The sequence below is a fragment of the Stigmatopora argus genome, chromosome 21 (genome assembly GCF_051989625.1).
Source record: "Stigmatopora argus isolate UIUO_Sarg chromosome 21, RoL_Sarg_1.0, whole genome shotgun sequence".
Lineage (NCBI taxonomy): Eukaryota > Metazoa > Chordata > Actinopteri > Syngnathiformes > Syngnathidae > Stigmatopora > Stigmatopora argus.
Genome location: NC_135407.1, coordinates 11,668,915 through 11,682,139, shown reverse-complemented (window position 1 = coordinate 11,682,139; position 13,225 = coordinate 11,668,915). Strand labels below are relative to the sequence as shown.

Genomic DNA, 13,225 nt, shown 5'->3' with positions numbered 1-13,225 from the left:
AAGTTGTTTAGTGCAGTAATGCCTCTTGCATCGCAATGTTTTCCAGACATTGTACTCCATTGTTGCATAAAAAGGACATAAAACAAATCCACATGAAAATGGATATTATTCAAGATCATGAGTGTTCTCCTTGACACAGACGAATGTCTGAAATGATAATCGGTCAAACTTGCTGTAAATTCCAAAACTAAAAGAAATGGACAAAAACATTACCTAGACTATCAGAAACAACTAAAGAAACGTATTGCCTTACTGTCCTTGTGTACTATTGTTATACGAGTTCAATCAAAGGAAATACAAAAGCCAAGGTAAGTATTTTATATTTTACCTTCATAGAAAATAATGAATTTATTAATTATGAATGGAGAGTTTAAACTTCCCTACTTCCTGATGCCCAGTCACGAGCTAGTCGATGAACTTTAGCTGTCCTGTCACCTTGTTTACATAAACAAAATCACAACACGTTTCCTGTCTTTCTTCCCTCCGAGCAGTTAACTGGTGCCTGGACAAAGTATTGACAAATGAAACTAGGTTAAATATACTTACAAATTGTAACGCTCGTAGGCAATCGCCATCTTCATTTCGTCGACTAAGTAAAGCGAGCCGAATGTGACAGCGACTGAACACGAGTTGCCAGATGAATAATGATGACGACGAGACTCAAATCAATGTTTAAACAGCTGATATTGTGTGAAATCTGGCAACCACTCAAAGGCGTGACTATGGCCTCAAATGAACGAACCAACCCAGTATGCGCCTTCATGTTGATATTTAAAGTTTCAGTCGCTTTAATGTAAAAGCAAAATCACAATTTTTTAAATTGCGGAATATTTCCCTTTTCCCCAGCTATCCGTTTTTTTCGCACATTTTTGGGTATGTGAATTTCAATCAGGCACAGTTCACGTCTACCAGCTCAAACGGTGAAGGACCCTGCTGTATAAAAGTTGGAAAGCCTCTCTTTCGATCTCTTTCCACTTCCGATCATCACTCCGGATCCTGTGTTACTGTGGAATCTTGACGGTCAACGTTTGTTACAAATTGAGTATATGTATTCTTCGGAACTCAAATGGAAGGTAATTCCGATGTTACGTCTCATATGAATGACTTCTCTGTTTGGAGTTAGTACTGCATTGCCTCCTTTCGTAATTTTGGAAACACGTGTTTTGGAGCTGCGAGGCGCATGGTCTTGGTAACCATTCGTGGAAATTTCCTCATACCTGCTATATAACCTTTTGTTTGAGTGCAAATGGAATGTCAAAATGCATCGGAACTATTTAATATATTCATTATCTTCATTTCAGGCATTTCAAACGATGCATACATTCCCAGGCTTTATGGGAATAACAACACCACACTACTGGAACCAATCTTCTGCATACAGATGAATGTTTGCCTTTGTGTTAATGGTGAGTAATAATTCCCCCAAACTAGACACATGAGAAGGCTGCAGTGATGATTCACTAGACTAGAGTCTCTGATAACACAATGATGCTTTTCACAGTGCACTGAGTATGCCTGCAGTTTGTTATGAATAGATTGTGTAAACACAACCCATTTCTAATTTTTCCCCCCTCCCCTCAGGTACACTTGGTTTTGCCAAACTATGTTTTTAAAACAAAGTTGTATTCGTACAACAGACAGCAAGGCCACACATTTGTGTCCTACAGGCGAGACCTACTCAGCGGAGCTGACCAGTTGCAGAGTGATGCCACACAAAGGTAGCACCTTGCGGGGACTCTGTGTTGGCTGTTTGGTAGAACAGTTTCCCAACCACTGGTGTGCCGTGAGCAATGGTCAGATGTGCCGTGGGGAATTCATCAATAATCTCTAATTTTCTGAATTGCTTAAGCCTCACGAGGGTTGTGAGGGGTGCTGGAGCCTATCCCAGCTGACTTTGGGCCATAGGCTGGCGACACCCTGAATTGGTGGCCAGCCAATCGCGGGGCACAATGAGACACGCAACCATTCACGTTCGTACTCGTATCTAGGGGACATTAGTGTCCAGTCAGCCCAATGTCTTTGGAATGTGGGGGGAAACCATAGTACCTGGAGAACACGCACGCAGGCCTGGATTTGAACCCAGGTCCCACACTGAGGCTGACACGCTAACCACTCACCCTCCAGCCTGCCTGCAAAAAGTCATAATGTAATATTCAGATAAATTTAATTATAACAAGATTAAAATTGAACTATTACAAGTTTGATTTAAGCAACTCTGAGTGGCTTTATTTACTGCATACATTTTATTGATGACACATTTTAATCAAATTGCCAATAGTGTAATGTGACTTTCTAATGGAAGTTATGTTCAATAAAATCATATTTCTACTCTAGATGTGGACTGTCAAAACCTGTCTCAGATGGCAATGTTTTTACAGTTGAGTGATCCTAGTCATTTTAGACCAGAAATTGCATTTCTGAGAAGTGTTTACCATATTTTCCATTGTGTTTTTGTCCAAGTGTGGTATTACATCATTGGACCTACTTTAAATATAGTATCTTAAGGTGTGGAATTTTGTCACACAGGTGTTTTGGTACCAATTGGGTGCTCCAGCTGGTCACTAGAACAGGAATGCTACAGAACCTCAGTGGTAAGATTTGTTAGGGTTTGTCTAATGTCAAATTATTCTTGGGTAATGTGTAAGAACCCTAAAACTTTTGTTAAAATTGGATATAAGTTTTTTTTTTTTATCAGCCGGTGCAGGGGGGTGTAAGTTAATATTGGTCTGTTGCGTCAATGATGATTCATTACTCGGTTCTACTGATGTATAACTGAAGATTAACTCGCAGCGCACTGAGACTTTCAGACCAATGTGTGTGTATATATGTTTGCCTTCAACCTAGCAATAAATGTTAACTAATGTTTTTCCTTCTTGCAGCTGTTTTTGAGCTGCCCAACATGACCAAGGACTACAGTATTTGAGAAGATGGGGAAGATTTGTAACTAGGTTTACTGCAAAGTTATTTTCTTTTCGGGCATTTCAAACGATTCATACATTCCCGGGCTTTATGGGAAAAACCAACACCACACTACTGGAACCAATCTTCTGCATACAGATGAATGTTTGCTGTTGTATTAATGGTGAGTAATAATTCCCCCAAACTAGACACATGAGAAGGCTGCAGTGATGATTCACTTGACTAGAGTCTCTGATAACACAATGATGCATTCACAGTGCACTGAGTATGCCTGTAGTTTGGTATGAATAGATTGTGTAAACACGACCCGTTTTTATTTTTTTCCCCCTCTTCCCCCCCCAGGTACAGTTGGTTTTGCCAAACTATGTTTTTTAAAAAAGTTGTATTCGAACAACAGACAGCACGGTCGCACGTGTGTCCTACAATGGCTTCCGTCAGGTGAGACCTACTAAGCGGAGCTGACCAGTTGCACAGTGATGCCACACAAAGGTAGCACCTTGCGGGGGCTCAGTGTTGGCAGTTTGGTAGAATAGTTTAAGGTTTAAAGTTATTATTGGTCTGTTGCGTCAATGATGATTCACTAATCGGTTCTACTGATATATAATTGAAGATTACCTCGCAGCGCACTGAGACTCTCAGACCAATGTGTGTGTATATGTTTGCCTTCAACCTAGCAATAAATGTTAACTAATGTTTTTCCTCCTTGCAGCTGTTTTTGAGCTGCCCAACATGACCAAGGACTACAGTATTTGAGAAGATGGGGAAGATTTGTAACTAGGTTTACTGCAAAGTTATTTTCTTTTCGGGCATTTCAAACGATGCATACATTCCCGGGCTTTATGGGAAAAACAACACCACTACTGGAACCAATCTTCTGCATACAGATGAATGTTTGCTGTTGTATTAATGGTGAGTAATAATTCCCCCAAACTAGACACATGAGAAGGCTGCAGTGATGATTCACTAGACTAGAGTCTCTGATAACACAATGATGTGTTCACAGTGCACTGAGTATGCCTGTAGTTTGGTATGAATAGATTGTGTAAACGTGACCCATTTTTAATTTTTTCCCCCCTCTTCCCCCCCAGGTACAGTTGGTTTTGCCAATCCATGTTTTTTAAAACAAAGTTGTATTCGTACAACAGACAGCATGGTCGCACGTGTGTCCTACAATGGCTTCCGTCAGGTGAGACCTACTAAGCAGAGCTGACCAGTTGCACAGTGATGCCACACAAAGGTAGCACCTTGCGGGGGCTCAGTGTTGGCAGTTTGGTAGAATAGTTTAAGGTTTAAAGTTATTATTGGTCTGTTGCGTCAATGATGATTCACTAATCGGTTCTACTGATATATAATTGAAGATTACCTCGCAGCGCACTGAGACTCTCAGACCAATGTGTGTGTATAAATGTTTGCCTTCAACCTAGCAATAAATGTTAACTAATGTTTTTCCTCCTTGCAGCTGTTTTTGAGCTGCCCAACATGACCAAGGACTACAGTATTTGAGAAGATGGGGAAGATTTGTAACTAGGTTTACTGCAAAGTTATTTTCTTTTCGGGCATTTCAAACGATGCATACATTCCCGGGCTTTATGGGAAAAACAACACCACTACTGGAACCAATCTTCTGCATACAGATGAATGTTTGCTGTTGTATTAATGGTGAGTAATAATTCCCCCAAACTAGACACATGAGAAGGCTGCAGTGATGATTCACTAGACTAGAGTCTCTGATAACACAATGATGCGTTCACAGTGCACTGAGTATGCCTGTAGTTTGGTATGAATAGATTGTGTAAACACGACCCGTTTTTATTTTTTTCCCCCTCTTCCCCCCCCAGGTACAGTTGGTTTTGCCAAACTATGTTTTTTAAAAAAGTTGTATTCGAACAACAGACAGCACGGTCGCACGTGTGTCCTACAATGGCTTCCGTCAGGTGAGACCTACTAAGCGGAGCTGACCAGTTGCACAGTGATGCCACACAAAGGTAGCACCTTGCGGGGGCTCAGTGTTGGCAGTTTGGTAGAATAGTTTAAGGTTTAAAGTTATTATTGGTCTGTTGCGTCAATGATGATTCACTAATCGGTTCTACTGATATATAATTGAAGATTACCTCGCAGCGCACTGAGACTCTCAGACCAATGTGTGTGTATAAATGTTTGCCTTCAACCTAGCAATAAATGTTAACTAATGTTTTTCCTCCTTGCAGCTGTTTTTGAGCTGCCCAACATGACCAAGGACTACAGTATTTGAGAAGATGGGGAAGATTTGTAACTAGGTTTACTGCAAAGTTATTTTCTTTTCGGGCATTTCAAACGATGCATACATTCCCGGGCTTTATGGGAAAAACAACACCACTACTGGAACCAATCTTCTGCATACAGATGAATGTTTGCTGTTGTATTAATGGTGAGTAATAATTCCCCCAAACTAGACACATGAGAAGGCTGCAGTGATGATTCACTAGACTAGAGTCTCTGATAACACAATGATGCGTTCACAGTGCACTGAGTATGCCTGTAGTTTGGTATGAATAGATTGTGTAAACGTGACCCATTTTTAATTTTTTCCCCCTCTTCCCCCCAGGTACAGTTGGTTTTGCCAATCTATGTTTTTTTAAAACAAAGTTGTATTCGTACAACAGACAGCATGGTCGCACGTGTGTCCTACAATGGCTTCCGTCAGGTGAGACCTAAGCGGCGCTGACCAGTTGCACAGTGATGCCACACAAAGGTAGCACCTTGCGGGGGCTCAGTGTTGGCAGTTTGGTAGAATAGTTTAAGGTTTAAAGTTATTATTGGTCTGTTGCGTCAATGATGATTCACTACTCGGTTCTACTGATGTATAATTGAAGATTACCTCGCAGCGCACTGAGACTCTCAGACCAGTGTGTGTGTATATATGTTTGCCTTCAACCTAGCAATAAATGATAACTTTTTTTTTTTCCCCCCTTTGCAGCTGTTTTTCAGCTGCCCCAACATGACCAAGAACTACAGTATTTGAGAAGATGGGACATTTCTGTAACTAGATATACTGCAAAGTAAACTTAAGCCTTTAGCTTAAGCAAATTAAAATTGTTGAAGCTTCCACTGAGTGAATGGTTTAAAATAAATTTATGAAAATAAGTGTATTTGGTGTGCTGCTTATTTGTATACATCATCATATTTAGTCATTGTATCATTAAATAAGTTTGTGTAGTGTTAACATTTTCTGGTGAAAATAAGCCAAAGTATCCCCTCCATATGGTATCACTTATGACTGGTATTTTAACTATTGACAGGCTTTTAAATGTATTTGGTAGTTTTATGCCTGTTAACTGATGCAGCTTATTATTTACATTGGATCTTGGTTATACTATAAAGATTCAAATCATGATGGAACTCTACCAATAGAAGAGTGATGGTCAAATTTAAACTCACGCGTGGGGTTATATTTTTGTTTTAACCAAAGGCATTAGTGCAACGGAAAAGGTTAACACTTATTTTGAAGGATGTAAGAGTACGCCCTTATTGTTCTCTGCTCTGCATTTTCGATTTAATGTTAGGTTTTGGATTCACGCTGCAGTCCTAGAAATATACTGGAATTTCCGCCAGTCATTCAGAGACACTACCAGGCAAGAATAAATTGACGACTTCGTCTCGAGGTCTATGTGGGCTATTCAAGCTAACTGCCATACAAGCTAGCAGCAGCTCACAGTCAACGTCGAGCAAGGTGATCTTTTAACATTTGTTAAATATGTTAAAACTATATGGGCAATTCGGTGTTAGCCATACCAAGTGGACAATGCCACAAAATTGCTTTACAGTAATCGTTGTCAGAAATAGCCTAATCAAAACACCTAATGTAACTGACGTCCTTGTGCGACGTTAGCAATAATAGATTGCGTGGCAATGAAAATTACGAGACTGAGCATTCTCACTCTATTCACAGGTTCGCGGGGTACAACAGCGATCTAAACTCAGAAAGAGTTGGACAAGCTTGCCGAACAATAACGTAGGCTTCATGACATTGAAGACGTCAAATCGACGAACAGAAACGTATCCCAACATACTTCCGCATTCAATTTACCTGAGCAGTAAGTGTTGCGGAGCCATTATATGGAGACTAGCTATAACAAGTTTATTGTGTCGACGCTAAAGTTTCACAACAGTGCACTGCAATTTTATGGAGCTGTACTGTTGTCTAGTCCCGCCTGTCACTAATACGTTTTTCTAATCAACTTTAACCACGGCACAAACTTTTAAACAAGAGGAATTGAGCATTTTTACAATTCCTAGAGGAATAATGGCATCTTTGGTAGGAAGAGCATGGGGCTGGGTGCGCTCTTGGGGTAGCAGTGGTCTGCCAGATAAGACTTCATTGGGCAAAATTGAGGATAAAAAGCTTAATCAGTCCAGTGGAAGACAAAAAGAACAAATTACACAGGGAGAGGAGGAGTACTGTGAGGCTCAAGAGAATCTACAACCCGTGGAAAATGAAGATCTCGGTGCTGGAAAACAGATGGAGGAGATGGGTGTTGACCATGTTCCTAGATGGTGGAATAAATATCTTTCTACGCCTTTCTTACCCTGGACAAGAAAAACACAGCCAAGTGGATTCAAGGAAACAAAACATTTTAGCAGGAACTGTGATCTGGAAATTGATGGGGACTTTTCAGACTATGGGACACCTCCTCCTTCCCCGACGCCACATTCCAGGCTGCCATCCCCCTTTCGACTCTTTGTGCACAGTTGGAATGTGGAATTGTTTCCAGAGCACTACGAGATCTGCTTCAACTTTCTCCGCCATCTGTTTGACCTATTCGTGGTGGGATTCCTCTGGATTGTGTCGCCACCCGTCAAGCTGATTTTAGAAATTTTGGGGATTCAGGGACCACTAAGGCTTTGGCTACATGGCATGGCCATGTTTTTTGTATCTACAGTAGGAATGGCTGGAGTCCTTTGGCTGATCCAAGAGCATCTGCCTGAGTTTGCTTTTATCTATGGTATTGTGCAAGCATTAGTGATCTCTGTTAGCCTAAAAAAGAGTGTTCTCCTTGGACTGGATGAAGAAAAGACACAATTGGAAGAGGAGAACAGAGAAAGCGAAGTGACAGAGGAAGACAGAAAAGAATTTATTCCCACAAGTGATAAAATAAAGATGACATGACTTTGGTAAGTTGAATTATTGTTATACTTTAAGCTCACTTCAAGCAGTTTGTGATTATTAAACAAAATTACTGAATCGTATCTAATATCAGTGATTACAAATGCAATAAATCTGGAAATAACTGCCACTTTACTGTATACAGCCACTGAAATTCACACTAGACAAAAATAATGCACAATCACTCTAGTTTGTTCTCTATTTGGTTGGTTATCTTTGTGGTTGAATGAAAAGTGCCCCTGGTTATTATATGAGCTGAGCGGTTTTGTGTTAATTAAGACCTTCATAGTCGATGAAAGCTTGATCTTATAAACATAACCACAAAGGCTTGTGCCATTTGTTGGTTTACCCTTAAATATCAAGATCAGAACCTACAAAACCCATTGACAAAATTTCATTCATTCATTCTATCCTCTGAAATATTTAACCTTAATGTGGCTCTAAATCATGGCTGCCCATTTTTTTCATTGCTTTTGAGCTACTTTTCTAGTTATCAACCATAAAAAAGACGTGAATAGTTGCAAGAGAAAATGGGAATCGTTTGGGAATATACTTGAATTTCTGCTTAATTGGCTGCTCAAATGTTCTGATCTTCATCTTAGTTAAATCACTGACAAGACAAACAGTCTTTGTAAACTACTATTATGAAACAAAAAAAGAGTTTATAGTTTTTATGAAACACAACAAGTAAACCAGTGGTTCTTAACCTGGGTTCGATCGAACGCTAGGGGTTTGGTGAGTCGGTCTCAGGGGTTCGGTGGAGCCTCTGCCATGGAGGTAAAGACACATGGACTCATCATGTCTATTCACGATAACATGCCCCGCTTGACCATCACTGGCTGCAGATAATCACGTAACATTGCTTGGCCAATCAGTGCTGCGAGGAATTTATATACAGTGGTACCTCTACATATGAGCAGCTTTACCTACGAGATGCTCGAGATACGAGGAAAATTTCGAGCAAATAATTCGCTCTAGATACGAGAAAAATTTTGAGCTGCGAGAAAGCCAGGTGGCCTTGACATGAGAGGCTGTTTATCATTGTAGCCCACTGTCTTTTTTGGCCGCATCTCTCAAAACGCACAACGCGCATGCGCGGGCAAAAAGAGGGCTTACTGGGTAATGAAGTATACTCGTGCACACAACACCGATAGCCAATGGCACCCTTTCTCAGAATAAAACTTCATTACCCACAATCAATGCATTTCCTGCTTTTCCTTCCTTAGCCTGTTAGTTCCCGCGATCGCTCATTCAAGACTACTTCTCGTTGGCAAGTGGTCGTGCGTTATCCTATTGTGAGGACATTTGTGGGCATCATTTTCGGAATATTTTGAAGGGAATACAACAGCAAACAGCCCATCAATAGTGAACGTGGGGGTGGAGGCGTGGAGGGGTGGACAGCTAACCCGGCCAGAACGTAGGTAAAAAATTTTTTAATTCAGTTTTGTGTAAAGTTACAATAAACATATGTTTGAGTGTGTCTGTATATATTAATCCAAGTAAATTAAAATTTGTTTGTTCGGTTACGAGTGCGTTGCCGTGGATAAAGTCCGCCCGAAATCCCAAACATCTCCCCCTGCCTGCTCCTATGTCCGCCTGTGTATCCTCCGCGAAATGCGTCTAATTTTAGTTATATTAAACACTTTGAATTACTATTAAACCACTAGTTATGTGTTACGTTGTTAATAGATGGCTAATTAGAAGAAATAAAACTTTTTCCAATCCAATATCCTGTTTTTGGTGTTTTTAGTTCATTTCAATGCGAAACGTTCGCTCGAGTTACGAGAAGATCGACATACAAGATCAGTCCTGGAACGAATTAAGATCGTATGTAGAGGTACCACTGTATCTTGAATTTGAAACTGGTGGTTTTCGATGAATGCGCATATGAAACTGGGGGGGTTCGGTATCTTCAACAAGGTTAAGAATTACTAATGTAAACAATCACAGTTCAGAGTAGAAAACTGAAAATTTGGGACTTGATAACTGGTTGACCCTCCTTTCGATTCAATAACCTCAACCAAACATCTCTGACATTCAGGATTATTTTTTAACTCATTGATCATTCTGCGCTGTTCCCTCATAGTAATCCTTACTGGATAACCACGCCTTGGCAGAGTGGAACAGTGCTGAACTTTCTCCATTTGTATACAGCAGTGGCGGTCCTTGCATTTCCTAGTGACGCCTTCAGCAAAAACTTTTTTATAGCTATAAAATCTCTACTGCAGCTACAGCTGCGACACATAAAAAAGTAATCAATAAATCACTGCACAAAAAATGGGGTAAAATCCCTTTCCTAGCTGCATTTATTGATTAAATACAAATACTGGAGCTTTTCAGACATTACAACCGGCCGGGCCAGGGCGGTGATTTGCCCGGGAAAAGACACCAATAAACGTCAATGGCGAAACGGCAAAAATTGCATTAAAATGGGGTAAAATCCACTTCCTAGCAGCATTTAGTGATTAAATAAAAATACTGGAGCTTTTCAGGCATTACAACTGGGCCAGGGGGGTGATTTTCCCGGGAAAAGACAGTGATGGACGTCCATGGCGAACCGGCAAAAATTGCACTAAAATGGGGTAAAATCCACTTCCTAGAAGCATTTATTGATTAAATACAAATACTGGAGCTTTTCAGACATTACAACTGGGCCAGGGGGTGATTTTCCCGGAAAAAGACAGCGATGGACGACCATGGCGAACCGGCAAAAATGGCTTTAAATCAACACAACAATATATTTGCTTGTGGAGCTTGCTCCAGATGCAGTTTGTTAGCTCTGGCTAGTCCACTCTATCACTAGCCAATCATAGTTGGTGAAAGCGATGACGTATCCCTACGCCTGCGAGAAGGCATTGTGGTGTTGCCAACTCAAAATCTGATTGGTTAAAGCAACAGTCTTATCAACACTTGTTTAATGCAGCAGAGCCTGCAGAACTGATTGTGAAGGCCTTGAGGCAGATTTCTGACCCTGGCAACAAATAAGGGCTGAAATGTGATTGATTAAATGCTTCAATATGAAAACACATCTGAAAGCAGTGCAACCAGGGGGAAAGGCAATGAAAGGAAGCTAACAGACACTTTGGAATTATTTAATAAGTATTCATGGACAAAATATAATTAACATCAGTCTGTGATTCAGATATTTCTTAGACCAGCAGAGAAGGCCTTGAAGGCCCTGACGGCACACCACTGGTATACAGTGTTTGCTACCATGGGCACATCGACATCAAGGTTTTTGTAAATCTTTTGGTGAATACTTTCCAGCTTCATGCAAATTATTCTTGATCACAGAGCTTCTTAGAGTGCTTCTCTGTGTGACCTGGCTCACGTCATCCAATGCCTCTTGACACCAGCAAACCCATAATTGCTGTGTTCTTTTTTATAGGCCAGGGCATCTTTAACCAGCACATCCTAACTAATCACATTGTTTGGATCCCAGGTTACCGGACTGCTGGCACACATAGCTCTTTGTAATTAGCCGAGGGGTTCATTTTTCAAGTTTCTACCCTTCACTGTGACTGTTTAATATTGTGTTGAATAAAAACATGAAAACTTAGTTTTTGTGTTTTGTTCGTTTAGGCAGAATGAATGTCTAGTTATGTGACTATGGTCCTCCTCAGACAGGCAGTTATATCTTAGTTGTCTCCAAATCCACATTGACTAACTGCTCTTTCCTTCATAGGTGCTAAATTCTAGCTGATTGATCGATTCAATAACAGAACACATTACACAGGGAGAGGAAGAGTACTGTGAGGCTCAGGAGAATCTACAACCCGTGGAAAATGAAGATCTCGGCACTGGAAAACAGATGGACGAGACGGCTGTTGACCATGTTCCTTCAATGAATTTCACATTGATTGACACGTTCACGGGAACACTATTCTTTTAATCTTTGCTGTCACCACTTGACACCAACAGGAGGACCACCTACTACTACTTGGAACATTTAAATGCTCTTGAAATGCACCCTTTGCCAAAGAATTGTGAGACTTTTTGTTTATTTTTTTTCTGGTCTAATTTTTCACAAATGACAATTTCCCAGTTTGTGGTATTTTGAAAATCCCTTCGAGTTTGCTCAAAATTACAAACATTGTGCCAAAATTTCATTTTTGTAAGAAAAGCACAAAAACATGCAGCATAAGAGCAGAGAGACTTTAAAGTCCAACTATCACAAATTTTTACATGCTAATTAAATGATAGAATTTTTTTCAAAAAGTATTCAAAAAATAAATTAACATTCACATAAAGCCACAACTATTGAAATTGTACAATAAACATAATTTATGTAATGTCCCTCTTCGTAGTTGAAAGGAATGAAATTAGGGAAACCAAGGATGCGGGAAAGGGCAAATGACTCAATGGCAAACAGATAAGCAGACGAGTAGACTCATTGTATTTATCATGCGACGAGTTGGAATACAAAATTAAAATCCTCATCACGCCCACGTCACTGAATGGTAAGTATCTTACATTTACAACCCACGACTCTACAAGCAAGTAAAGGTATTGAAAAAATAATATATAATCTGAAATTATGCAAACTGGAATTTTTTGTTGGTGCACTTTTGCGACGCCAAGACCAAAAACGCTGAAAGAATGTTGTTTTGGTTTCCATCTTTGTTAACAATTCTTTATTGGCAAAATATTTTACACTTGGTCAAAGCAGTCTTTAGTAATATGTATTGATATATAACAACGGAATTTTAAAATCTTATTGGACTTGTATTATAACAATAAAGGCATTCAATTCACTTATCTTAATGGCTGCTCAACTTCCTTCTATGTGCTCAGTCCACTCAGCTCACCGCTCGGTTGGCCGGAAAAAAGTAGAGGTTTATATCGGCAGTGTTCATGTTGGAGCAATTTCCTACACATCATGTATTAATCATATTTCTGATATTACGATTGAATTTCTTGGGCAACAAATGGAAACAAATATAAAGTCAACTTGGTTATTTCAGGCCCAAACTATTACAAAACCTTTATTACATAAACAGGCAAAAAAAACATCTAAATGCCTTAATGGCAACAATTTATTTTATATTCCTTATCTTTATCGGTTCAAGAAAAAATAATTTAAATAAACGCAACACTTTTGAACGTTAGAGGAAACAAGTGTTCCCTCATATATATCTTACACTTGTTTCCTATTAACTACTC

At 39.8% G+C, this 13,225-nt stretch overlaps 2 protein-coding genes and 4 non-coding genes across 14 annotated transcripts in view; 5 read left to right on the top strand and 1 right to left on the bottom strand.

The window, feature by feature from the left end:
- Positions 1–710, bottom strand: part of sacm1la (SAC1 like phosphatidylinositide phosphatase a) — a 59,775-nt gene extending 59,065 nt beyond the window's left edge. Inside the window, exon 1 of the mRNA XM_077590740.1 lies at positions 547–710. Within this exon, the coding sequence (XP_077446866.1) occupies positions 547–581 (35 nt within the window). The 5' untranslated portion in view covers positions 582–710. The remainder of the gene's footprint in view (positions 1–546) is intronic.
- A 39-nt stretch (positions 711–749) lies between these two features.
- c21h6orf47 (chromosome 21 C6orf47 homolog) lies at positions 750–12,826 on the top strand. 9 transcript variants are annotated; one of them, XM_077590748.1, is made up of 16 exons: positions 753–1,073; positions 1,302–1,406; positions 1,582–1,718; positions 2,335–2,377; positions 2,527–2,591; positions 2,880–3,082; positions 3,262–3,357; positions 3,629–3,828; positions 4,008–4,105; positions 4,379–4,578; positions 4,758–4,853; positions 5,127–5,326; positions 5,504–5,602; positions 5,876–6,628; positions 6,848–8,070; positions 11,748–12,826. In XM_077590748.1, exon 15 carries the CDS (start codon positions 7,202–7,204, stop codon positions 8,063–8,065), a length of 864 nt encoding a protein of 287 aa, XP_077446874.1. In that variant the 5' UTR covers positions 753–1,073; positions 1,302–1,406; positions 1,582–1,718; positions 2,335–2,377; positions 2,527–2,591; positions 2,880–3,082; positions 3,262–3,357; positions 3,629–3,828; positions 4,008–4,105; positions 4,379–4,578; positions 4,758–4,853; positions 5,127–5,326; positions 5,504–5,602; positions 5,876–6,628; positions 6,848–7,201; the 3' UTR covers positions 8,066–8,070; positions 11,748–12,826. The 9 variants fall into 9 exon arrangements, 8 of the variants coding, with proteins under 8 accessions (XP_077446874.1, XP_077446869.1, XP_077446871.1 ...); XM_077590743.1 differs by lacking the exon at positions 2,335–2,377; XM_077590745.1 differs by having other exon boundaries at positions 1,582–2,377.
- On the top strand, positions 1,446–1,512 carry LOC144067584 (small nucleolar RNA SNORD52). The gene has a single exon (XR_013297993.1). It is a non-coding gene; the product is annotated as a small nucleolar RNA SNORD52 (small nucleolar RNA).
- On the top strand, positions 3,868–3,933 carry LOC144067581 (small nucleolar RNA SNORD52). Its single transcript, XR_013297990.1, has one exon. It is a non-coding gene; the product is annotated as a small nucleolar RNA SNORD52 (small nucleolar RNA).
- Positions 4,618–4,683, top strand: LOC144067583 (small nucleolar RNA SNORD52). The gene has a single exon (XR_013297992.1). It is a non-coding gene; the product is annotated as a small nucleolar RNA SNORD52 (small nucleolar RNA).
- Positions 5,366–5,431, top strand: LOC144067582 (small nucleolar RNA SNORD52). The gene has a single exon (XR_013297991.1). It is a non-coding gene; the product is annotated as a small nucleolar RNA SNORD52 (small nucleolar RNA).
- Positions 12,827–13,225: the final 399 nt, after the last annotated feature.